At 33.8% G+C, this 26,790-nt stretch overlaps 2 protein-coding genes across 2 annotated transcripts; one reads left to right on the forward strand and one right to left on the reverse strand.

Annotated features, from left to right (window-relative positions):
- Positions 1-13,497: 13,497 nt before the first annotated feature.
- On the forward strand, positions 13,498-17,069 carry LOC145629033 (cyclic dof factor 1-like). Its single transcript, XM_081681503.1, has 3 exons — positions 13,498-13,727; positions 14,793-14,914; positions 15,179-17,069. Exons 2-3 carry the CDS (start codon positions 14,897-14,899, stop codon positions 16,163-16,165), a joined length of 1,005 nt encoding a protein of 334 aa, XP_081537629.1. The 5' UTR covers positions 13,498-13,727; positions 14,793-14,896; the 3' UTR covers positions 16,166-17,069.
- On the reverse strand, positions 17,058-21,796 carry LOC145629032 (putative inactive leucine-rich repeat receptor-like protein kinase At3g03770). Its single transcript, XM_081681502.1, has 7 exons — positions 20,136-21,796; positions 19,413-19,546; positions 19,015-19,255; positions 18,727-18,920; positions 18,565-18,611; positions 18,157-18,268; positions 17,058-17,878 (listed from the first exon to the last, which is right to left on the reverse strand). Exons 1-7 carry the CDS (start codon positions 21,454-21,456, stop codon positions 17,624-17,626), a joined length of 2,304 nt encoding a protein of 767 aa, XP_081537628.1. The 5' UTR covers positions 21,457-21,796; the 3' UTR covers positions 17,058-17,623.
- Positions 21,797-26,790: the final 4,994 nt, after the last annotated feature.

Consider the following 26,790-nt stretch of genomic DNA (forward strand, 5'->3'; position numbering starts at 1 on the left):
GAGATCTTTTTTATGCATATGACAATAATGTTAATTAAAATTACGCACATGAAATACTTAGAACGTTTCGAGTCTCATCCACTCATTCTAAATCATTGCCGAAACAAATTCAGGAATTAAAATAGAAATCCTCCCCAGTGAAGTCGCCAAAAAACTGTAGGGAATATTTCAAGCGTTAATCCCCTAGCTTGAACCCCACTGTGATCATACACTAAAGTACGGTGGCGTCCAAAGGGAAAGAAGATAAAGCAAAAGAGTCGCCAACAAGTTTTTTAGGAACTTGCAAACCGTTCACGAGGTGAAGGTTACACCCCTTAACGATCCAAGAGATCGTCAACTCCATAAGGTCTTGAACCAAATAGGGTTCGGTGATGAAGGTACAAATCCAACCTAAAAGAGATTGAACCTGCCCTAATAATAGGCCTCTACTTTATTCAGATCGTATTCATGTGCGCTTTCTGACTAACATGCAATCAATAGGTTTACCCCTAAACCTGTTTAATTTATGTTGGTTGAATATTAATGCACAAATAAAACTATTATTGGCGATCACTTTAATTATAATCAAATTAACCCTAACAAGATTATTAATTATCTTATTAAGCGTGATTACAAGTACCAATTCCCTTTAAACATGCATAAAAGGCGTGATCAAGCAATAACAATAAATATCAAGCAACAAAATAATAATCATCAAAATAATAATTATAACCATAATAATAATAATTAAAATAATCATGATCATAAATTATAACAATTATAATCATAATTAACATAATCATATTAAAGCATAATAATACTAGCAAGATCCTAGGCATGATACTAATAAGATTAATAACAAACCCTAGCATGTCACTAAGCAATAAAAATCATATATTTAACCCTAACATGATACTAACATGAATAAATATTAGGAAGAACATAAAAGGCATCATAACAATCATATTTGATATTAAAATTACCCTAGACATGATACTAGGAATTATAATAACAACCTAAACATGATTTCTACATCATAACATCAATAAAACCATTAAAGTACTTACTTTGATGCCTCGTACCTCTTTCTAATAACAAAATACACACGTTAGTAACTTCAAGGAAAATAATAAAACAAAACAACAATTAAATTAAATAATTGAAAGAGATATTTGGGACCAAACCCTCAGAAATTAAAACCTTTCACGTCTAGGGCGAAGGCAACTTCGAATATGGCTAGGTGTATCTAGATCTAATGAATGCGGAATTTTGTATTTGAGAGAAGCTAGTTTAGAAAAGAGAGAGAGAGAGTAATAAACAAAAAACTTGATGAGAGTTGGTGAGAATTAGAAAGAATAAGAATTGATGATATTTGATGATTGTTGGTGAATGAAAACGGAGTTTTTACGACGTTATTTATAAAGAAAATCAGCCAAAAAGATAAAATATCAAAACAGAGTTCTGACGCGAAAAACCGAGTTGGCGCTAGACACTGACCTTAGCGTCAGACGCTAAGATTGGCGCCATACGCTAAGATTGGCGTCAGGCGCCAATCGTAGCGTTAGGCGCTACAGCTAGCGTTTGGCGCTGACTCAGAAATCCACGCGTTTTCTTAAAATCGGATAAAAATTGCCGTACATGAGGATTAAATCGTATTTTTCCTCAAAAATGTTCTTTGATTCTAATTAAAACTCTGAAAAGTCAACAAAAGTCAATTTATCAATGCTAATTGAATTAGGAATGAAAAGAACCTTCTAGAATAATCTAGAAAACTAAAACCATTCCTAATTGCATTAGGAATGATAAATCTATATTAGGCTCTCCCCTTGATCATTGGGCCGCATATAAGGCTCAAACCGGGCCCAGTTCAGTAATTTGGCCATAACTTCCTCATTATTCATCGGAATTGGGCTTATAATATATCGTTGGAAAGCTCTTGTCAAGCCCCATCCAACTACACTACCATTGGACCCACATCATGGACCAACCAAACTGGATTGGCTGCTTTCTTAAAATAAGTTTTCAAAAACAGAGAGAAGAGAAAAGAAATTAAAACTATCCGCAACACTAAACTTTCCACACTTTCACTTCATTCAATTATGATTCGACATGAAAGGTACTAATCACCGGATTTGGTTTTGGGGAGACACAAATGGATGTCTACACAATGCTGCGTGGATGGTATTGTGAGAAATAACTTTTACACCAATGGACATAAGGATTTAATTTATTATATTACATTATTTTAGAAAATCACTCATGAGTTAAGAAACAAAAATAAGAAAGCTAATAGTGACATAAAGAAATTGGCAATGCTTACCATAGACTATCAGCCAATGACCAGGAGTAACCTAAGAATGAGCGAGACACGTTTTGAATATATATGGCACACAAAAAGCTTATAGACTGCCAACCAATGATCAAGAGTAACCAATTGCTTATAGAATGAGACATTATATTTTTTGAATATGGCACACGGAAAGCTCCTGAAAAGAGGCATGTAACCCTGTAACAATTGGATTATACTCAAACTTAAGATGGTGTTTTACCTACATTTTGTAAACATTACAACATCATTTTTTTTTCCTTGTGTATTTTTGTCAAGGAAAGAAAATCTGGCATGATATCTTATAAGGTATCTTTCCTCTCATCTTTCTCCAATGTGAGACAATTTATATGTGAGAAATAAAGAAGTTTCAACACCCCACTTACGTGTGAGTTCAAATTATAAGCTAACTAGAAAGGCAATTAGTAATAAATCTATAATCATCTTAGGGGATGTCCACCTACATGTTAAAAAAATTTAAGTCTCATACTACTCCCTCCGTTTTTAAATACTTGCTCTATTTCTCTTCAACACGCATGCTGATGCTATTCTTTGATCACTAATATCTTTAATTCTCAATAAGTATAAATTCTTACAATTGAAAATTAATAATCTATTCATCGAGATGATTTCAACAAGTACCCACAAGATTATATTTTTTCTTATGTATAAATCACAAACATTAGTCAAAATAGGACAAATAAATAGTGCCAAAAATAGAAATGGAACAAGTATTTAAAAACGGAGGGAGTAAAACCAATTGCTTATGTTGCAGTACTCTTTTTTTTTTTTTCTTATTTATATAAGGTGGTTTTTTTCGCGCATCTTTCTTGAATTTGAGACAACTTACATGTAGACAGCCAAAAGGTTTCAACACTCCTTTTACATATATGAGTGTCCATTTCTTTTAAATGTATGTTTCAAACATAATAATCCTTATCAGTTTAAAAGGTACAATAGTTATATAGTGCACTCTTATGCACCTAAAATAGGCGGATCATGCCTATAATATAAACATTAAGTTAAAATATATGAACACATTAAAAAAAAATAGATGTAAAATATAAATACATAAAAAAAAATGACTATTTAATAATAAAAAATGAACATGTCTAAAAAAATAAAAATTAAAATTGAACATGTAAAAATGAACATAATACAATACAAGAGTATAAATATGAACATTCAATTTCATATGTTCATAATGTTCATTTTTTATAATTAAACTAGTTATTGCCCAGGACCAATTTATTCTCTTACACTAGAAATGTTAGTTTATATACCTAAGTTTTTGTTTTTGGAAGAAATTTAGATACGAGAGTTAATTTTATTTATTTTTTTTAAGACAAATTTAGATTAAGTAAAATGGGTTGAGTGTAGAGGTATCAATTTGGATAATGAAATGGAGTTTGGACCGGGTCTGTTCGGGTTGGGGTATATTCGGTTCAAAATATCTTTTTAACCCATCTCGGGTCAGATTAAATTTGGTCAATATCTGTCGGATTCAGCATTGGTTTGAGTCGGATCAACTTCAAATCGGATCATATTCGGTTCGGACAAATTCAGATCGGTTCCTAACATCTTTGACTGGGTTAATTTTGGGTTGATGACTTTGTATTGGGTTGGTTCAGGTTTGGTTGATTTCGGTTTTGTTAAGTTCGATTTGAACACTAAGGTTGGTTTAATATTCAGTCAATTCTTATTCAGATACTTTCGTGTTTGGCTAATTTTGGTTGGGTTGACAAAAATTTAATAATCCCTTCATCCCATAATACTTGACACAGTTTTTATTTTTGTCCGTCCCACAATACTTGACACATTAAAAAATATGGAATGAGACCACTAATCATTGATGAATCACATTTATATAGAGTTTATCGGCACATTTATGCTAGTTTTATAGTTGATTTTTGAGTCTTTTGTTGCTTTTTAGGTTGTAATTGCATAAGTTGTTGATTTTACGCTCTATTACGCTTCGTTTGTGTTTTATTAATGTTTCAGGTAGTTTCTATAACTATTCGAACGCTTTCGGGGTGATTTTGGAAGAACGGGACAATGAAAGGATGAAAAGTCGATGAATGGAGGTCACTTAAAGAAGGATATATGTTTGTGGAAGCTTGTTTTGAGATTTATATGCATGAGGAATGAATATAGTATCCATAAGGGTCGTTATGCACTTTACGGAAACGAATTTGAGTTAGTAACGAAGTTAAACGATGTTTTACAAAGTGGCAAAAATGGCCTTTGTCCACTCTTTTGATCATAACTCAAGTTCTACAAATTGGATTGATGCGATTCAAGTTGCGTTGCAAACTAGACTGGAAGAGCTTTCCAATGATAGGTCACACGCCCCGAGAAGATTCCTAGAACAGAAGTTATGAGCATTTGAATCTAAGCATTGCAATCAGCCAACCGCAGGGCTGGCTGCGCCTCTGTCCCGCGCCCCCTCGAGGCTGCTGCCGCCACTGCCAGGGCGCGGGAACCACCCTGCGGCCGCAGGTTCTGGCGAGCAGCCACAGCAGCCATGTATAGCTCGTGTTCTCGACTTCTCTTGCGGTTTTATGCCACGTCATCTTCTATCATCCAATAGTAATTCAACTTATGTACTTATTATTTTCTTATTACTTTTCTTTAATTATTTTTAGATTAGTTTTAGGATAATATAAATACTCAAGGGATATTATTTTTCCCTTATGCCTTTTTAGGCCTTTTTATACTTTTTATTTTTACGTTCGTTTTAGTTTTTCTCTTGAACCCTAGTTTCTCATGGCATCTCCATGGATTCTTCCATGGATGATTCTTGGGTTTATTATTTCAATTCATTGAGGTAATTTTATTTCTTTATTTTAATTATGCTTTCTTTATTAGATTTAGCTTTAATTATTTATTTCATGTTTGGGTAGTTAAATTTCTAGGGTTTGGGAATCCATGTTTATATTATGAATCTTGATTGATAATTTTAATATTTTGATTATTGATTTCTCTAATTGATAGTGTTCTATTGTTAATCTTGCAACTTGATCAATTGTTTGATTAATTTTTGTTAATAAGAGTTTGAATTGAAAGATCTTACTTTTAGAGGCTTACCTACAATTAGCAATTCTGATTATGTTAGCGACCGAACTACATATGTTGAATTGAGAGTGTTAAGACCCGACTGTAGGCTTAGCAATTTCTCTAGATAATTGATTGATTGAATTGTTATTGATATTTGATAGATTTAGAACTATAAACATGGTGAACCATAGCCCTAGGTCTTTTTATTAATTATTTTTTTCCCTCTTTTAATTTAGACTATATTTTCATCCCAATTTCGCGACATAGTTTAGTTTCTCCATACCTTGAAAGCTAGATTGAATAGTCATCTCTCTGTGGATTCGACCCTACTTACCCTACTACATTGTTAGTTGGTTTTGTTAGGAATTTATTTTTGACAGGTGTACGACAACCTATGTTTGATGCATCATATGATTATCAAAATTCACAAAATATATGCATGAATTCCTGTGAAAATTCTTATTACCCTAGTGAGTCTTATATGCATGATTTTAATTCCTCTTACCAATCCCAAGTGGATAATTATACTCAACCCAATTCATCGGAGTGTAGGGAACTTTTCAATATGATGAATGAGTTTATTGTTAATCAACATGAAGAACTTAATGAATTGATGCATGATTGTCAACGTATTTCAAAATCTATTGAATTACTTGTTGTGCAACAATATACTAACCAACAGGTGATACATGATGATAATGATATTGGTTTTGAGGATTGTATTTCAGTGAAGGAAAGCATTAATTTGACTCATGATATTTACTCCCCATCAAGTGAAAGTACAATAAAGGAGAATAATTTCCCATCTATCTATGATTCCGATGGTGAAAATTTTTGGAATGATGATATAGAGGTAGTGGAGAAGGAAGAACAACCAATTATCGTGAAGTCCTTGATTGAGAAACCAATGGTTTTGGATCTTTTGGTAGTCAAAGATTTTGTTGACAAGCTTATTCATGAGGGTGAAGTTGAAGGTAAAAACATTTATGTTAAGCCTAACCCATCTCCCCTTCATATCCCGTTTTCCCATAGGCTTGATCTAGTTCCTTCATTCACTATGTCAAATCCTCCATACTTTCTCAAAATGTCTCCATTTCATGATACACTTGGTCATGTGGACCTTGATGATTATTCAAAAAGGTCTACATGGCCTAAGGGGCAAGCAAGGGTAAGGTGTATACATTCTTTTTCTTTTTATTTTAACTTTTCTTTTTCCGATTATTTTTCTTTAATTTTTTCTAACCCTCTGTATTTCAAGATTTGTGTGCTTGCTGTCAAGTTATATATGGTGTTCAATGATATGTTTGCAGGGGCGTATGATAAGTTACTCAAGGCATTGGATTCTTCCGATTGACGAATTGAGTAGGGTCGTGCGGGACCTTAAAAACCAGCGCTAATTGGGAGGCAACCCAATTTTCTTTTTGTTTTTTTTGCAACTTCCTATCTTTTTCGTTATTTAAATAATAATGCTAATGTGTGTTCTAGTGATGACGTCTTTTGCTAGGTACAAACATAGCTAAGTTCCTTGGCTACGTCGGCTACCCAATTACAACTACCAATTGTGGTGGAGGTGTCTATACCTTTGACGCTCCCTTCGCTTACCACCCCTTTGTGAGTTGTGTCTCTCCTTTATTTATGCTTTAGTTCCTCTTTGTTCACATTGAGGACAATGTGATGTTTAGCTTGGGGGAGAAAGATTGTTATCATCACTTTGTGCATGTTAGTTGTGTTTAGTTTAGTTCTTTTGCTTTGTAGGTGTTGTATGGTTTGTACCATTCATTAGGAGTGGGAGTTTACATATAACGAAAAACAATGTATTGCTTTCTTAGTTTTTTTAGTGCATACTTGTGTCTATATTTTATATTTTGATTTCGAACCGTGTGCGGATTTGATTTGACTCTCTTGAGCTTCTTTTGATCTTAGTTATAATTCTAAAATTCAGTCGGTATGTGCTATACATTGCTAACTGCTTGACATTGGGTGAATCAATTGAATGGTTTGTGGAAAGATTGGTTGTCCCATATCAAGTATAGCTAGCCAATTCTCTTGTTAGGTCACCTTACTCTGTGTTTGTGTGATTGATACAATTTGTTATTTCAATGACTTTGGCTTGAGATTTATTAGTAATTTGACTATGATTCACGCATGCCGCATATGATAAAGGCCATGTTCTTTAGGTAGCCTTCAGATGATATTTAGATACATTTGTTCCCATTTTGCTCACCCATGTTGTTGCGGCCTTGCCTATTCATTGATATATAGCTACATTACAAGCCACTTTAGCCCCATTGGTTACTATTCCCAAGTCTAGCTACCTTGGGGAGCTTATTGATGTGGTGTCGTTGTTTGTCATTGTCAAGCTTCATGTTACGCGAAACATATATGGTGGAATGATTATTGAAGGAAAAAAAATTGTATTTATAGTTGAGAAGTGTTACTTGAAGATGTGAAGAAAAAAAAACGAAAGAAAAAAAAAAGAATAAAAAAAAAAAAGCTTGTTTATATGTAGTTCATTGAAAAAGCCAAAGAAAAAAAAAAGGGCAAAGAAAAAGGAAAAAAATAAAGAAAAAGATTATCCATGACGATGTATAGTTGATTTCAATCTTGGTTCTATATAATGTTTTAGAGAAAGTTGGTGATGTCAATTGGAGAATGAATTTTAGATCATTATTTGTTCGTGTTTATGTTATTGCTCCCCAAGTTGGCCTTTTCGCTCATATTTTCCTAAATATTATCCTACCCCTTCACCTTTGGCCCATTACAAGCTTTAAAAAGTCCTTTTGATCGGCATGTGTGTTTTGTGATTGAGTGAACGTTATTTCTTGCTATCGTCATGTTACCTTTTGTTGCATCAAATATTTATATTCTACAAGGTGTGCGGTGACGACTAGCTTGATTGGGAAATCGTTTGTGGCCAAGTTTGGTTTCAATAGTGGATCGCGATGTTGATTGGTTATATTTGTATCCGAGCTAAATTTTGGTCTTAATAACTTTGGTTTGATTATTTGCTCGAGAGTCGAGTCGGTCTTATTCTGGTTCCCTGGAAGTCCTATTTGTCATGTTTCTCCGTCTTGAGTCTATTATTGCTTGGGGACAAGAAATGGTTTAGCTTGGGGGAATTTGATGAATCACATTTATATAGAGTTTATCGGCACATTTATGCTAGTTTTATAGTTGATTTTTGAGTCTTTTGTTGCTTTTTAGGTTTTAATTGCATAAGTTGTTCATTTTGTGCTCTATTACGCTTCGTTTGTGTTTTATTAATGTTTCAGGTAGTTTCTATAACTATTCGAACGCTTTCGGGGTGATTTTGGAAGAACGGGACAATGAAAGGATGAAAAGTCGATGAATGGAGGTCACTTAAAGAAGGATATATGTTTGTGGAAGCTTGTTTTGAGATTTATATGCATGAGGAATGAATATAGTATCCACAAGGGTCGTTATGCACTTTACGGAAACGAATTTGAGTTAGTAACGAAGTTAAACGATGTTTTACAAAGTGGCAAAAATGGCCTTTGTCCACTCTTTTGATCATAACTCAAGTTCTACAAATCGGATTGATGCGATTCAAGTTGGTTGGAAACTAAACTTGAAGTGCTTTCCAATGATAGGTCACACTCCCCGAGAAGATTCCTAGAACAGAAGTTATGAGCATTTGAATCTAAGCGTTGCAATCAGCCAACCGCAGGGCTGGCTGCGCCTCTGTCCCGCGCCCCCTCGAGGCTGCTTCCGCCACTGCCAGGGCGCGGGAACCACCCTGCGGCCGCAGGTTCTAGCGAGCAGCCACAGGTTCTGGCGAGCAGCCACATCAGCCATGTATAGCTCGTGTTCTCGACTTCTCTTGCGGTTTTATGCCACGTCATCTTCTATCATCCAATAGTAATTCAACTTATGTACTTATTATTTTCTTATTACTTTTCTTTAATTATTTTTAGATTAGTTTTAGGATAATATAAATACTCAAGGGATATTATTTTTCCCTTATGCCTTTTTATGCCTTTTTATACTTTTTATTTTTACGTTTGTTTGAGTTTTTCTCTTGAACCCTAGTTTCTCATGGCATCTCCATGGATTCTTCCATAGATGATTCTTGGGTTTATTATTTCAATTCATTGAGGTAATTTTATTTCTTTATTTTAATTATGCTTTCTTTATTAGATTTAGCTTTAATTATTTATTTCATGTTTGGGTAGTTAAATTTCTAGGGTTTGGGAATCCATGTTTATATTATGAATCTTGATTGATAATTTTAATATTTTGATTATTGATTTCTCTAATTGATAGTGTTCTATTGTTAATCTTGCAACTTGATCAATTGTTTGATTAATTTTTGTTAATAAGAGTTTGAATTGAAAGATCTTACTTTTAGAGGCTTACCTACAATTAGCAATTCTGATTATGTTAGCGACCGAACTACATATGTTGAATTGAGAGGGTTAAGACCCGACTGTAGGCTTAGCAATTGCTCTAGATAATTGATTGATTGAATTGTTATTGATATTTGATAGATTTAGAACTATAAACATGGTGAACCATAGCCCTATGTCTTTTTATTAATTATTTTTTTCCCTCTTTTAATTTAGACTATATTTTCATCCCAATTTCGCGACATAGTTTAGTTTCTCCATACCTTGAAAGCTAGATTGAATAGTCATCTCTCTGTGGATTCGACCCTACTTACCCTACTACATTGTTAGTTGGTTTTGTTAGGAATTTATTTTTGACAGGTGTACGACAACCTATCAATCATTCAATCAATATAACTATATAACTACTAAAAGACACATCAGGAATGACACGTGTCATTTTCTGATGTGTCCTTAAGTTTTTTATTTTATTTTATTTTTTATTTATCAAAGAAACAAATCTTATGTACAAAAGTTCCATAACCTTATACAATATAATTACTTAAAATAAAAAAGGTTTGACATATTTTTAACACAAATATTTATATAGCTATAAAAAAAGTGTTAACATAACTTTGCTCATTTGTATACATTAGTTAATATCTAACCTATCTTTCGTAATTCTTTATTTTGCTCAAAATTTGTAAACTATATTTTTAGAAATTATTTTGTTAATAAAAACTAATTAATAATGATAGTTTAATAATGATTATTATTGAAGATTACCGTGCATGGCACGGTAACTAGGGGTGTTCATAAATCGGTCCGGACTGAAAAAATGGATCGAATAACCCCGGACCGGACCGAATTAATCGGTCCGAGCTTCGGGTCTTGAAATTCTTTAATTTTTTCCGGTCTTTGGTTCGGTCCAGTCCAAAACCCTATAAAAATCGGTCTTGGACCGAACCCTTTTTTTTTTATTAAAAATACGCGTGAAGCCTTAAATAATAGTTAAAATTATACTTAATAAGCTTAGAAAATTTTAACTTTATAATTTTTTTTTTTACTAAACATGCAAAAAAAGACGTCCGATCGGTCCTATAACCAGGAATTGTCCTATAAAGTTGCTATAATTTTAAAATATAGTTTTTCCTTTATTTCGTGTTTTCCATAACTTTATTAAAAATTTAGTATTCTTTTAAAAAAAATTCTTAAATCGGTCCAAAGCGGTCCGATCTGGGTTTTGGACCGATTTTTTCGGTCCGGTCCGGGTTTGGTCCTAGCTTAATCGGTCTGATTTTCGGTTCTTAAAATTCTAATTTTCGGTCCAATCCGGGTTGGTCCAGTTCGGTCTTCGACCGATGAACAGTCCTAACGGTAACTAGCCTAGTTAAAATAATATTTTTCCCACATTTTTCATCTCCTCACTACCCCACTCACCCTACTTGCTGTTTTCTTACAATAAAAATACAAAAGATAATATATTATATAATAAACAAATATTTTAATGGACCCACTTATAATTTTCTTAACTACGTGTAAACCTCGATGTCCCAATATAGGATGGAGGGAGTATTCAAATAAGTACCATTTAGGGATGTCAATGGGGCGGGGCGGATGTTGGCATTCCCATCCCAATCCCCGCAGCGGGTTTAAATTTCATCCCCATCCCCGCCCCGGCGGGTACAATTTCAAAACCATCTTCGCCCCACTCCCCTACTTGGATATCCACCCCCACCTAATCCCCACCTAACCTCCACCTTTCAAATACACAATCCTACATAATTAATATAGATTACTTTTTTTTAAAAAAAAAAATCATTCTTAATATTACACATTTTTTTTATTTTATATTATAAGTGTATTTCGAAATATTATAATTATTATTTTATATTTTACATAAATATTTTACAAAATAGTACAAAAGTATAGAATTTTGTTTTACAAGATATATAGATGTGGGTATAAGGCGGGGATGAGGCGGGTACGAAGTGGGGCGGGTGGGTGGGGCGGGGATGGGGTGGGTACAACCTAAAATCCACCTCCGCCCCATCATCCATGGCGGCTATGGTTTTCATCCCCATCCCCACCCCACCACCCACCAAACCGAGACCCATCCCCGCCCCGGCGGGGATGGGGCGGGTCTCCTACTTGACCCACCCCACTGACATCCCTAGTACCATTTTTAAAACTAGAGTAATTATTATTATTATTTTTTTAATCTTGTTACTAAGTCAATATCAAGTCATTCACGTGTCAATTTTCCATATCATTTTATTAATATATGTTTAAGTAAAAAAAAAAAAGAAAGATAAATATTAGATTAGGTTAGGTTGGTTTGAAATCATGTCAAGTCAAAATCAAGTCGAGTTAAAATCGGGTTGAGTTAATATTAGCTCGGATAAAAATAAATCGAATTGAATCGGGTATTTGTTGAGTCAATTTCGGTTCAGTTCAGGTTTGGTCAAATCGGTCTCGGATCGAGTTTAAGTCGGGTAAAATCGGTGTCGGGTTACGTTCAAATCGGATCAAATTGAGATTCGGATTGAATTCAGTTCAGTTACATATCGGATTTGAGTCTTGAATCTCTCTGATCAAAATAAATCAATTACAATTCAAAATAGATAATTTTTTTAAAATCGATTCGATTCTAACACCTCAACTGGATTGTAGTTCAAAATTGAGTCATTCTAAATTATCCCACAACATTTAAAAAGTGCTTCAAAAATAGCATGGATAAGAATGATAGTCGTACTGAAAGGAGTATCCAAATTCCTCAAAAAGTGGGGATCGTGCATCACATTGACATCGCCAAAAAGTGTCCAAGAAATTAACGTCAGCGCTAAATTTCAGCCACGAAAATTTATGTGGCCTAGCTTTCACCTTTTTGCTGACTCACTTGCACATCTGGCCTCTTTGTAGAGCTTTGCTGATTCATTCGGATAGTACATCTATTAATTTACTACGGAATACTCCATATTTTTTTCTTTTTCAAATCAATAATTTTCACATCGAAAATTTCACCTCAATTTGTAGTGCCTAGGACATTATTTAATTTTCCCCATGCCTTTTTATTTTACTCCATATCCTTTTTGGAAATGTCATTAATAAATTAGTTTGTTTTTATTTTTAGGGTAGGGCTGCATATAAGCATTTAATATCTTTCCTTTTTTAGTATTAAATTGGGAATTTATCAACAATTCACGAGTAAATCGGTGTAATAATTGTATATTTATTGTCAATTCTTTTCACTTTTAGCTTCTTATATGCAGCCCTTAGGGGTTATAACTTTGATGAGTTAATAATAGAAGTTATAACTTTACCCTCACATGAAATACATTTTTCTCAATTATTTTTTTATCTCTTATTAATTTCACAAGTAAATAATGTCAACGAGGCAAGCAATTGGTGACGGAGGGATTAAGCATCACCGAAATTTTATTATTGAATTATGGATCACTTTGGTTTTTACATTTGGCTTTTTTTTGTATTTGTATTTTCTATGACTCTTAAAACTGCTACATTTAATAAAAATTGCAATTTAGATAATAAACTTTTACCATATTTTTAACAAATACCAGTATTTCATATAGAGTATAAAAAATGGGATAATGGAAGATGGTAGTTTCTTAAATTTTATTTGAAATTGTATTAACTCATCAAAGCTTATTTATTCTTAAATAAATTAAAATACAATAAACTTACAAAAAAAAAAAAATGTACATATTTCCACCTCAGACTTTCTCAGTAGAAAAAAAACCAAGTGACTTTGCCACCATAGACTTCCTCTGTTTGAAACTTAGAGACAGGCTGTTATTGTTTACAACAACAACAACAAAAAAAAAACAAAAAAAAAAAAAAATCTTTCACATAATCACATCATATTTAAGATTCTTGACAAAATCACATTTAGTTGTTGGATTATAAATTCCAAAGATTGATATAAACCCAATTATGCTGCTATTTAGATTTCTTTGGAAATCATCTTTACTTTATCATTAGCTTGATTCAATTCTGTGGTAAGTTTATCTTCCTTTCTTACAAATAATGCTTATGATTTTCAATTCATATGCTCTTTAATGATAAATGGAGTATGGAGTTATGTATGTATTCACAAATTATTAATGTGTTAATTGTTTTATAGTATGATTAATTAAAAAAAAAAAAAAGTTGTGATGATGAATGATTTATGTTTATAAGATATTTGTAATTATAAATTTGGAGTTTTTCTTGATTGATATAACTTAAGAAGTTAATCTCAAAGTTGACAATGTTTGATTGTGAATACCTATGTTTTTTTTTTTTTTTTTGGTGGGAAATACCTATGAATTAATATACCGAAAAATATGAATTTTAGTTTAGGGTGGTTTCTACTTTGTCCGTCTCTAATCCCCAAAACAGGAAAAACTTTAAGAGACAAGGAAAACCCGTTTAGCAGGGCTTATTTATGTTCCTCGAAATTTTAATTATTTTTTGGTTATTACAAAATTCTGACTACATATTTTATTCTTGAGGTATCATCTGAAATCTGCACAAATACTGATATTGAATTCTAAGCTTTTTAAGAGTTGAAGTCTCTAAATTGGATAAAAACATAGCCTGATACTCTGATGACAGTGATCTGTTGTTAGAGACCAGCCTGTGAACCGTGTGAAGTATCTTGCTTGTATATAGATGTCTTTGAAGCTGTTTGGCTTAACTTTGGTTACGATATACTCGTATATAACTTAAAGAGGAATGAATGATTGGAAAATAGTTACTTCTAGCTGTGTTCTGTTCCTTTGTTCATTAAGGTTTTGTATCTATGAAGCCTTGTGTTTGTATTTTTCTGGATTTCGAAGCCTTTTCCATATCAGGACTAGGCTTGTCATATCCAAAAATGTCGCGTCTTCTGCTCATATCTGGTTCTCCCATTAGGAAGTAGAAGTACTAGTAAAACTAAATTTCAGCAAGAAGTGTATACTGATGGGTCTTATCTGTTGATTTTGTTTAACATTTGAAGTTAATTTCTCTCTGAATTCAGAGATCTTTATAACAATTGCAGTGTGGTCTGAGCTGTATTTGACACGATATAATTGCTGCAGTTTGCTGACATTGCTCTCAAAGTCCTTGAACTTGTGCTCGTTTGTTACGTTTATTCAATGTTGTCCTCTGATCACTTCCAGAACCAGTAATTTGGTTTGTCAAGATGGTAATCCAGGATAAGGTATATATCTTTTTTTGGTTTAAAGCATTCTTCAAAGTTATAATGTTGAATACAAGTATATATCATGAGAAATGCTAATTGTAGCTCTGAGTCCTATGCATAAGAAATTAGGACGCACAGAAATAGTATACATTTGATAACATTGAACAATGCAAGGTGTGTTCGTCATAATTTTCCATGTAATATACGAAGTACATTATGCTCCGTATATGGTTATGGGTTTATATCATTTTACATTATAAAATGATCACTCTTGAACATCAGGTATCATCCCCTGGAACAATCAATATACCAGAGAACACCTTCACCAATGAAAGTTCTGGTGATGAAAAAGGAGTTTTAAGCTTAGAGTATCCAGAAATCATATCTTCTGCACAACAATATACTGAAGCCGCAGACATAACTCCAGAGGCAAGCAAAGCTGCTAGCATGATAGAGCTTGATAAACCCGTGCCTTGCCCACGCTGCAACAGCATGGAAACAAAATTTTGCTATTTCAACAATAGTAATATTAACAAGTCTAGACACTTTTGTTGGAGTTGCCAAAGATACTGGACTATTGGAGGAGCTATAAAAAATCTTCCCATTCGATCAGGTCAATGCAAGAGTAAACATGCATCTTCGCATCCCCTACCTTTAACTACACCGTCTGATAAGCTTGCTATTGAAGAGCCTGGAAAGCTTTCAGAAACATTTTCCATTGCCTACAGAGAAAGAACCAGACTCGTTTCATCGAGTTGCTCTTTAATGAGAAACAACGAAGTTCAACATACAATGCAGGGTCCTCCGGAAACTCCTTATCCTTCGAATTTTGATTGGAATGATGAAGCACTGCCAGTTCCTTGGAACAGTCCAACAGTGGGATTGATTCCAGGGGTTTGCATTCCAAACTTTACCAACAGTTCATCTCTGTCAAACTCTGCTGAAAATAGTGACTGTTCCCGGTATACTTCTCCTTCATGTTTTAGGAAGCATTCAAGGGATCTAAATTCACAAGACGAAGAGAAAAATGACAAGTGTTTAACAAAGACATTGAGAATAGTTATCGATCCTGAGGAGGCTGCAAGAAGCTCTATACGGAGTACATTAGGAATTAAATCTGGTAAAGCTGATAGCATTCGGAATGGGTATATGTTTAGAGCTTTTCAATTCCGGCCTGAAGAAAATGCTGAAATATTAGAAGTTGAGAGGGCATTGGAGGCAAATCCTGTAGCTCTTTCAAGATCACAGAGATACCGTGAAAGCACTTGAAAAAATACTGTGATAGTGTGATTCTCAACTTGAGAATATTGACAGTAGTTCGTGAGTCCACATTCTATGTACTAACAATGTGACTCTTTTAAAGGCATGTCTGGATAATTGGAGGTAATGAATGGATAATGTGGTGGAAGTGATGGAGTAAGAAGTGGTGGACTTGTTACCCTTCAAACAAGGGTAGTAATACTCTGCCACAGCACCACCTCGCAAGGTTAGATACATTATCTCTAATCTGATAATAATATTTCCGGCCAGCATCCCTTGCTCCTCCAACTCGACCACCTCATCCCATCTACCACCTTTTATTAGATTCCATAAGTTCCTTATTAAGTTATTAATACCCCTTTTCAAACATGCCTTTAGATTATCTGTTTGTCATGCTTCATTGATTGTCTCACTGTCAAAACAATTCCCATGTTCTGTACGAGTAGTACGAAGTATTTTGAACCATATCTAATGTCTGGCGTATGCCTAAGCAAATACTACAGTTTCACTGCACTGAGGTAGTGAGGTCTGAGCACTTGTTTGAATTTTAACAGTATTTCAGAACAAAGGCTGGTTCTTACCTTTACGTTTTTCATCTATCATGGCGTATTAAGTTATTAACTACTATGGAGTATTGGATTGTTGAGGGAAAACATTGTTCTTCTGTTTAATCCACTCCTATTGATTAAATGTAATTAACATTATTATGCTATATGAAACTCAAGTATCTCTTTCCTTTGTAAGAAACTACAAAGATGATTCCAAATAAACCAAAAGTGTTGATTATCCTCTTAATCCTTGAATAGATTAAGGAGATCAGTTACTCGAACAGTCAAACTCTTCACTTGACCTCAAGAAACTATATCAGCTCCCAAACACTGAACACTTTATAAACTAGAAATTTGGTTTTTTTTTTTTTTTTTTTTTTTTTTATTAATCTTTTTGAAATTATGCTTCGTATCTAACTGTGTCGGACATAAGTACGTGAGTCTGAGTCGCATAATCGGTGATCGACATTTTGGATCTGATGAGCGATTCCTGTCAGGCTGTCTGCCCAGCACACCACTAACCAACAAATACTGCAACATATTGATCCTCACTTTTACTGATAAGTAAACAAAGCTCAATGCTTGAAAAAAAAGGTGATAAATTTTTAAAAAGGATAAGTACAAGAATTACACATTACATTCAACTACAAGCTTATATAATTGCTGTCATGAGTATTACAACATCCCTCCTCCACACCTTACTCCCCGTCGTAACTTGTAAGTGGTAAATTATTCCTTTTAGATGATAAAGTCCCACATTCCAGAAAAATGGCACTACAATATCTTCAGTTGCTAGCTTACTAAATTTCTGTTCTAGATAGTATATACAGCATTACAGAAAATGATGTACAGAAAACCAGTATATATGCTTAGTCAGGATTCAGGAAGAACAAATAATGTTGAAGTTCAAGATGGATTCTCACTGAGAAGTGAAAACAGGAGATAAGGATCTGTCACTTGAACCATCTACTTGGCCCGATTCCTGAATCTGAGCTGCAAAGTGCAAATTCCAGAGTACATCTTCAATGGATGGTCTATCATTAGGGTCGTTTGAAAGTGACCTTACGCAAAGTTCCATCAATGTCTTCACCGAATTGTCTGGACACTCTTTCTGTACTGCCGGATCCAAAATCTGTTTTCGGGCTATCTTGTCTGCCTTAATGCCAACTTCAAACTGCAGATAAAAACAAAGCATCCATAAATAGTGTTCTATAACATAATAATGGATGAATCATAGGCTATGTTACAGACTTTTCATTTCACCTTTCAGTACTCAAGCCGGACCCTTCGACACATCACCTTGGACAATTCTTTTTCTTTGCTCTACGTTACTAGTACTCGGGCACTTGAACATGTACTCATGTCCTTCAGCCGAGTCCAAGTAGCATAGAGCATAGGAAAAGACAAAAAACAAAGAACACAATCACTTATTCGCAGAAATAAAAAACTTACTAAATCTTTTACAACAGATATATCATTATCAGATGTAATTTCTCTTCCAGCAATGATTTCCAAGAGAATCACTCCAAAGTCGTAGACATCACTCTTTTCATCTTGCTTCACTCTGCATGAATGCAAGAATTAAAAAACATTGTTTGTAAAGGATAGCAAATGAAATATTATACGTACATTGCAACACAAGGCTCAATATCGTGGAAAAATACTCAACAATCTATGCTCCCATAGCACAGGATAACTGTTTCTTGAGATGTGATGCGTTTTATTCATCAAAATTTTTTATAAATAAGATTAAAAAAAAAATCTGCAGACTTTGGTTGCAGAACAAATCTTCATGCAGTAATTACACATGATTAGTCGCATAATCTGAAATGTGATGCCAGGCTGAAATTGGGTACTTACATTGCTTTACCATTTTCTTTGGATCCAGAGGATGGAAGCATATTGGCCTAGAAGAATAATCAAAGTGCATTATGTCAGACTATCAGCTCTAAGCCTTTTTTTTCCCGTCAAAATGAAAGCTTGAGAGTTTAGACACAATAAAAATGATCTCTTGAGTGATACCTTATCCATGTTTTCAGCTAACAAAGGCAGATTATAGCTGTTTAGTTTCACATGAAGGCTATGATCCAATAAGACATTGGTTGTCTTGATATTGTTTGAATACAAACCCGGCATCATCCCTGTTTGGAGAAACTGAATACCTTTTGCAACTTCAACTGCAACGGTGATTCTCTTTGCCCAGGTAGGCTTTTGTCCTTGACGAATGACAAATTTACAGGAAATAAAGTGAGCAAGCATATTAACCATGCATCTTTGACGACATTAAGCATACTGTGTTAAAGTATTTACCAAAGATGAAATCTCTGAGGTTCCCATTTGTAACTAACTCGAACACAAGATATATTCTGCTTACAGTTGAGTCTTCTGTATTGTACTCAAAGCAATGGCCTAGAGCGCTGACCAAATTAATATGTCTAAGCTTTGATAACAGCTCTATGTCATGAGTGTAGGCTTGTGTTCCACGCCGTTTTCTCACTTTTAAGCATTGAATGGCAACAAGATTATCATTGGCAAGTATGCCCTTGTACACCTGATAATCATCAAGGACATAATTGTGTCACTAAACAAAATAATATTCACAAATTTACTATTTACAAAGTAACTACAAATTATGCTTTTTTAGTAATACAATCTACAAAAACAACTCTGATATGAGAAACCATTTAATGGGGTCGAGAAATTCATACCGGACCAGAAGAACCTTCCCTGATTAGATTTGACGCATCAAAGTTTGCTGTGGCCTCCTTAATCTCATCCAAGAGAAAGTTACGATAAGCAGGAAGACCAAGGGGTCCCAGCTTTGCCATTTGACAGATCTCCCCTGCAACAATGAGTGAATAAAACTGTAACTTTCATAATTGTGGTTACCACCTCCCATTCAAAACTCAAATTCTTCACTGATGTTTTTCTTACAGTATAGGATAATGTTTATAATGACTGGTTCATTTTTGTCACACATACCACATTATCACCCATTGCATTTACAGCTTGTTTCGCAGGCAATTTTGAATGTGTGGTGATAGTAATAATTTTGCAAGTAAAGTCTCAACATCAATGTCTGTTATAAAACTCTATCCCCTATATCATTCGGTATAAATTTGCATTACATCTCATTATACTTCTATAGTAGCTATTTAGTGGTAATGCAAATTTATGAAAACTTACACTTTAGAGGTGAGAAACATTACCATAGACTTTCTTTGCATAATCACATAAAAACTTTTTACAATCTAACACCTACCAAATTGACCATTAAGTCATTAACACTCATTATAGAAGAATTCTAAGCTCTTTGACAACAGAAAATCAGGTTTTAACTTATTAGGAAAGGTCGGCGACACACACAATGGTTTTCTTCTCAATGAAACAACTCATAACAATATAAGTAAAGCAGCCACAAAATTGCTTACTTGCATCCAAAAGCAGCTTCGAAGGGTACATCATTGTTGCCTTCTCAAGTATAACTCTTGTTTGAGGTTTTTTAAAAGATTGTTTAGAGAATACAAGTCCAACACCCAACACCATAAGACCAGCAAGTGAAGTTGCTCCGACTATGCTCATGGCTACCACAACTTTAGACCCTTTTTCTTTCCCTTTGTGAGGCGAAATCTCCACTGCCAAAGCTTCATTATGACAAAATGCATATGGGTGTTGCCTTTGTCTCCCATTCGACAAACAATTACCCCGGTAATGAATATTTCGACTTCTATTTCTTGATTTTAGACAAGCAGGCAAATCCCCAGTCAAGTAATTGAAAGATAAATCCACAAAGTTCAGGTCTGCACCACAAGTCATGTTCTGAAGTAGCATTCCATGAAACTTATTCCCAGCAATATTGACATAACCAATCGAAGGCAACGAAAGCAAAGACGGCATAAATGGCTCAACAAACTCATTATATGAAACATCCAGCTTCTGAAGCTGATAAAAGGAGCTCATATTATCAGTGATACCAAACCTGAACTTATTCCTCCTTAGTACCAAAGTAACCAATTTATTATGCAAAGTAGGAAAAGTTGGTCCTAAAGAATTGTTCCCTAAATCAAGAACTTGCAAATTAGTCAAATTCCTAAGATCAGGAATTTCACCATTAATGTTATTTATTGAAAGTTGAAGAATCCTTAACCCTTCCAACCTTGATAATGAAGTGGGTAATGATCCATTTAATGAATTATTCTTTAAACTAAGAACAGTTAATTCAGAAAGTGATCCAATCCAAAAGGGTACTTCTCCAATAAACTCATTATGATCCAATACAACAGTTTGAAGATTTCTTAAACCCAAAATTTCCACAGGAATAGTACCATTCAGTTGATTTGAACTAAGATTTAACATTTCAAGAGAAGTTAAGTTACCTATACTTTGAGGGAGAGGACCCCTTAAACCTAAGGACACCAAAGACAGGACCTTTAAACTTGGCAAAGCTGCAAGAGCACCAAATAGAGCTTCCATGGAAATATTACCTGAAACTGGAACAAACCCAATAAACCCTTGAGTATGAATTTGAGTAATGTTTTCTTCATAACATGCAATTGTAAGATATGGGCTTGGTTCAAAGCTGCAAATATCAATGTTTTGGTCTAAACTGTTTATGTTTAATGGGTAGTTCAGAATCTGGTGAATTGTGAAAAATGCCTGTAATTGTGATTGTGGTATCTGATTTGAGAAGTGGGTTTGTAGCAAAATCATGAAAAGGAGGAGCAAAAATAGAGACTTGAAAGGTTTTTCCATCTGAGCTCCCCAGGAAAGTTGGCAAAAAAATTCCAAACAGTTCAGGCTTTTTCTAAGGTGTTTTATGACAGGAATTTCTGGGGAGTATACATATAGTAAATTAAATTTAGTAAGGGAATACTAGGACAATGTTACACTGACGTTGTTAAGAGATAACGACTCTAACACTGTGATTAACAATCGTCGTATTAAACTGGCAAATAGTACGGGGTAAGACTTAATGCTCAGAATCAATCAAACATTTTCCGACTCGATGACTTAATACCATTAGGCATTAGTGCAGTAATAAATAATGAAGGGGTGCAGACAAATGCAGTAATGTAATGCAAAGGAGAAATGAAATGAGCAAAGACATTTGTTTGTGCATGTGTCAGAAAAATGGCAACTTTTACTGTCAAAAATGTGAATCCAGCAAAACCACTTGCTAAAATGTGGTTGTGGAGGGAAAATTGTTAATCAAATATTGTATTTTATTCTGTTGTGAAGATATCAACAAAAGGATAAAGTCATTTTCACCTTTCTAATGTGCTTTTTTGTTTTCTTTGGCGGCAACGTCCGTTTCTGATAGTTCACGGGGTTAATAGTGCACACTAACTGCTCTGTTTCCAATGCAAATATCAGGGATTATTTGTTGTCACTTATGAATTTAAGCTAAGGTACAAATGAAATGAAAGCATTTTACTGTAGCATTCTTAATTTGCAAATGTTATATAGTCACATGACTCACATCACTCACATGAGATGGAAAACTAATAAGTTTATTTGGTCTTATGATTTTGTTAAATTGAACCAATTTGAATGATTCAAAGGTTTTATTCTACTCATATTATTTGATTTTATGGTTGTATATAGGGATGTCAATGGGGCGGTGCGGGGCGGATGTTAGTCTTCCCATCCTCATCCCCACGGGCCACGGCCCCACCTAACATTTTCATTTCCATCCCCGCGATGGGTTCAATATTCATCTCCATCCCTCTCCCCGGCGTGTACAACTCTAAAACCATCTCCGTCCCACCCCCATTTGGATATACATCCCCACCTAATCCCCACCAAAGACCCGCCTAATTCCCATCCACCCAAGACCTACCTAATCTCCATCTCTCAAATACACAATCCTACATAATTAATTAGGATTATAATAATTAAAAAATCATTCTTAATATTACACAAATTTTTTATTATAATATAAGTGTAGTACCAAGTATTATACTTCCTTCGTTTTTATTTTATTGCACCACTTTTATACTATTCACTTAATCTTCTTTGACCATCATTTGTGATTATCCATTCGGAAAAATATAGTTATGTGGGATCTAGTTAGATTCGTCTTGAAATCTTCTTTTCAAATATCAATTTTTTATAATTTTTACAAAAGTATAATTGAAGATATTAATAGCTAAAAAATGCATTGACAAGCGTGAAATCTCTCATGGTGCAATAAAAAAAGAACGGAGGAAGTAATTAATATTTTATTTCACGTAATTATTTTATAAAATAGTATAAAAGTATATAATTTTGCTTTTAAAGATATATAGATGTGAGTATGAAGTGGAGATGGGGCGGGTACGAAGTGGGGTGGGGTGGGAATGAGGCGGTTACAACTTAAAATTTACCCGGCCCCATCACCCATGACGATAAATAACTCTTAATCTTCCTAGGCTCCTAGCTCTTTGTTTCTTTTCCTAATACAAATTCGGTTTGTAATATTTTTATTTCACATATATGTGTTCTCATTTTATATTTAAATTGATATTAGTGGATGTTGCGGGATGGTAAATGTTAGGCTTTAAGTTGGGTCCTTAGATTGTAAAGAAACTAAAGACATTCAAATGTAAGGTTGGACCCGATTTTTAGCACCTATATGATTTTTTTTTTTTTTTTTTAAATGGAGGAGGAGGAGAGAGAGACATTGCTTAAAAGCCTAAGATCCACCATTATGGAGAAGGAGAAAGAGAAAGAGTTAGGGTCTATTCACTTTTACTTAATTTCATTTCAGCTCCAATCAGTTCAGTTCAGTTTAACTCCTAATTTCCTTTTTCATAAAATATTCATTTCAACTCAGTTCAGTTCAATACAAATTCAATCAGTTCAGTTCAATTCAGCTCCAATCATTTCAGTTCAATTCAGCTCCAATCAGTTCAGTTCAGTTCAGTAAATGTGAACAAATCCTTAGCTAACGAGGTTGAATGGAAGTGGTAAAAAAAAAATGAATCTACTAATAGAGTTAGTTTTTCCGTCCAAAGTAATGATGTTTTGCATGTTTAGAATAAAGTAGTATATAAATAGTGAAAGAAGTTAAAACGTGTCAATAAATTGAAATGGATGCATCTTCTAAGCTATTCCCTTAATTATAGAATATATGTGATTGGTGTGTTATTCACATGCAGCTACTTTTTCTCTGTAATTTATTAAGCCAAAAAGTTGTCCAAATATTAGTCACTACTAGAAAACAGCCTAATTCCGACGGATTTGTTCCGACGGACGTATAATTCCGTCGGAAAATACATATTTTCAGACGGATTTAAATTCCGTCGGAAATTTACGACGAATTTAAATAATTCGTCGGTAATCCGTCGTAAATTTCCTACGGAATTTAAATCCGTCGGAAAATATGTACTTAACGACGGAATTTTCCGTCGTAATTCAAAATTTCCGACGGAATTTAAATCCGTCGGAAATTTCCGACCAAAAATTCCGTCGGAAGACAATTTTTTTTAAAGCCCTTTATTTTATAAACCCTAACCGACACTCTTACCCATTTATTCCATCTGTGAGAAAGAGGCGCCTCTTTCTCTCTCCTCTCCTCTCCTCTATATGCGCCTCTTTCTCTTTCCTCTATGCGCCTCTTTCTCTGGTAATTTCCTCTACTTGTTCTACCCTCTCCTCATTTGTAACACCCCAATAATTCTCCCATTTCCAAACCACTTACTTTAAATAAAAATAGAGGAGAACCATTGGCATGTTACCGCCACGTGTTAAAACTTTAAGGCTTTTATCAAAGTATTGCAACGGAAATCTAACTTAAATATTAAAATAATATAATTTAGAAAACCAATAAGTCAAAGCTTACAAATTGGAACCATAAAGGCCCTTCTTTTAAACTAAATCAATATTCAAAATCCCAAAACATAAATGAAATAGCAAAACATAAATAAGTTCAACACAAAGAACGAATACTCTCAATCACACCAATCCCTTGACAATGCCTATGTCAAATCCCCGAACTTCACATCATCAAGCTAACCTGTGCAATACTGCTCCCCAATAATACAAGTGTAATAATTGGATCATCACAGGGTCATTGAAAGGCGAAGGCCATGACCAAAAGAAAACACACAAAAGCACGCAATCAGCAAAGCTGAGTACATACAAGCTACAACGTACCAAACCTAGCATGCTCAACTAATTAAAGTAAATAAGCATACAACACGAATTCATTAATCAAGACTCCACACTTAAACAATTCAATTGACTCAACATACTTGCTAATCAATTCTAAACACTCGACTCTTTATATTTAATTTAATTAATTTAGTTTGGAGTAAGCAATAGACGAGGTTGTCCAATCCACCAAATCATTTTGGTCCCAAATGACCATTTAAAATAAAAGTTTAGCGCGATGCAAGAATGGGGGCGACTCCATTCTCACAAAGTTAGTCTAGGATCCCATCTAACTTTCATTATAAAATAAAATGTAAATACCAAAAGAGAAGAGGACATGTTGATCAAACAAGCCTCGAAAAGCCACGGGCTACCACCGTGTACCCCAACCCATAATTGTCAATACTCTAGAAGTGCACGCTTTCTAGAGTTTTATTGCTCATCCATGTTTCACTTTACGTGATTACAATTTTAATTAATAGCCGACTCATTCAAGTAGACCATACGTAACAATCATACATCAATGCACTTTTAATCTTGTTTAGGACAATGGTGATCACATAACAAATTGACCTTTAATTCCATTAAACTTCCAAATTATCCAAAATTGTTGAACATAGTCAACTCACCTATCCATTCGGCTTAATCCACCTTTACTCAACATACTAACGAGTCATGATTGAGTAATAAATAAAATAAATAACATCCTTGTGGAATAATTTAATAAATTCATTCCACTTAAACCATTCAATTCCAATCCTTTAATAATCCAAATGTGGTTAACAAACCAATCCAATAAAATTATGCTTGTATCAACATTCCATACAAACAATTAATCCAATATAATTCAACATGTTTGCATCCATAATTCCATACAAACATAATCAATTCACCAAAACATGTCTCATAAACATAAGCACATGAATTAATTAAATGTATAACCAAACAATTTTCATCCAAGTGTTCTCTAATCATGAAACTAAGTTCTTTAATTCTTTGGTACCTAAACATGATACTACTTACAACGAAGTAGACATGTACGTACCTCGTGTAAACAATCCTTTGTGCCACTTTACTAACTAGAAATCACCTTCAATAAACTCTTCTCCTAAACCAAACTATAACATCTCAATCAATACCCAATCAATCAAATTTACAGCAACACTAACTTACTTTAAAACCTTCAAAATCCAAATCAAACAACACTTTAAAACCCTCCCTTTAGTTAAAATTAAAGGCTTATATATAGTTCTTTAAATTTTCTTCATAAAAACCTTAAAATACATCATTATACATGAAATTACAGCAAGTTTAAAGTTTAATAAAAATCTTAAAATTATTTAAAAACCTCTAATAATCTCCCTTTTTAATGGGTGATTAAACCCTCTTTATAAAACATCAAAAGTAGTACTTAGGAACTATTTCCAGCACTTAAAACTTCAATAAAAAAAATATATTTATGCTTAATTAACTTTAAACATAATTAATTTTATTAATCAAACTCAAGGATAATATTTTAAGTATAAAAAACTTCGTTAAAATCAAAAACTGCCCGAAAATCATATTTAGAGGCTGAATTTGGCCACGAGAGGGTGGTACTCACTACCAAAGGTATTGAGTCTTTCTTAAAACGTTGTTTCCACATGGAAAACACTACTTTTTTTGTCAAAATCGGATGAGTTCAGAACCTGATCGGGATTAAAACGGGATTAATATTAATGAACGGAAATCTTAAAATTAAAACACGAATTTAAGTGTTCAAAACAATCTGGAATTAAGTTAAACTAATTAGTACTTATAATCACCAAAATTTCAAAACATCATTACTATAAAAGCCCTAAATCAATTGTGCATAAAAACCCTAAAATCATGATTTTCAATAATTAAAAACCCTAGGTTATAAAATTTACAAAATCTGAAAATTATGACACTTATAAAATCTGAAATTATAAA

The sequence above is a fragment of the Chenopodium album genome, chromosome 4 (assembly GCF_948465745.1).
Source record: "Chenopodium album chromosome 4, dcCheAlbu1.1, whole genome shotgun sequence".
Taxonomy (NCBI): domain Eukaryota; kingdom Viridiplantae; phylum Streptophyta; class Magnoliopsida; order Caryophyllales; family Amaranthaceae; genus Chenopodium; species Chenopodium album.

Excerpts from the sequence above, each read along its gene's own strand:
- LOC145629032 (XM_081681502.1), bottom strand. The coding sequence starts at position 21,456 with ATGGAAAAACCTTTCAAGTCTCTATTTTTGCTCCTCCTTTTCATGATT. Across the intron at positions 18,269-18,564 it reads AAAGAAAATGGTAAAGCAAT|AGTGAAGCAAGATGAAAAGA; the intron begins GTAAGTACCCAA and ends GCATTCATGCAG. Across the intron at positions 17,879-18,156 it reads TATCTGTTGTAAAAGATTTA|TTTGAAGTTGGCATTAAGGC; the intron begins GTAAGTTTTTTA and ends TTTTATCTGCAG.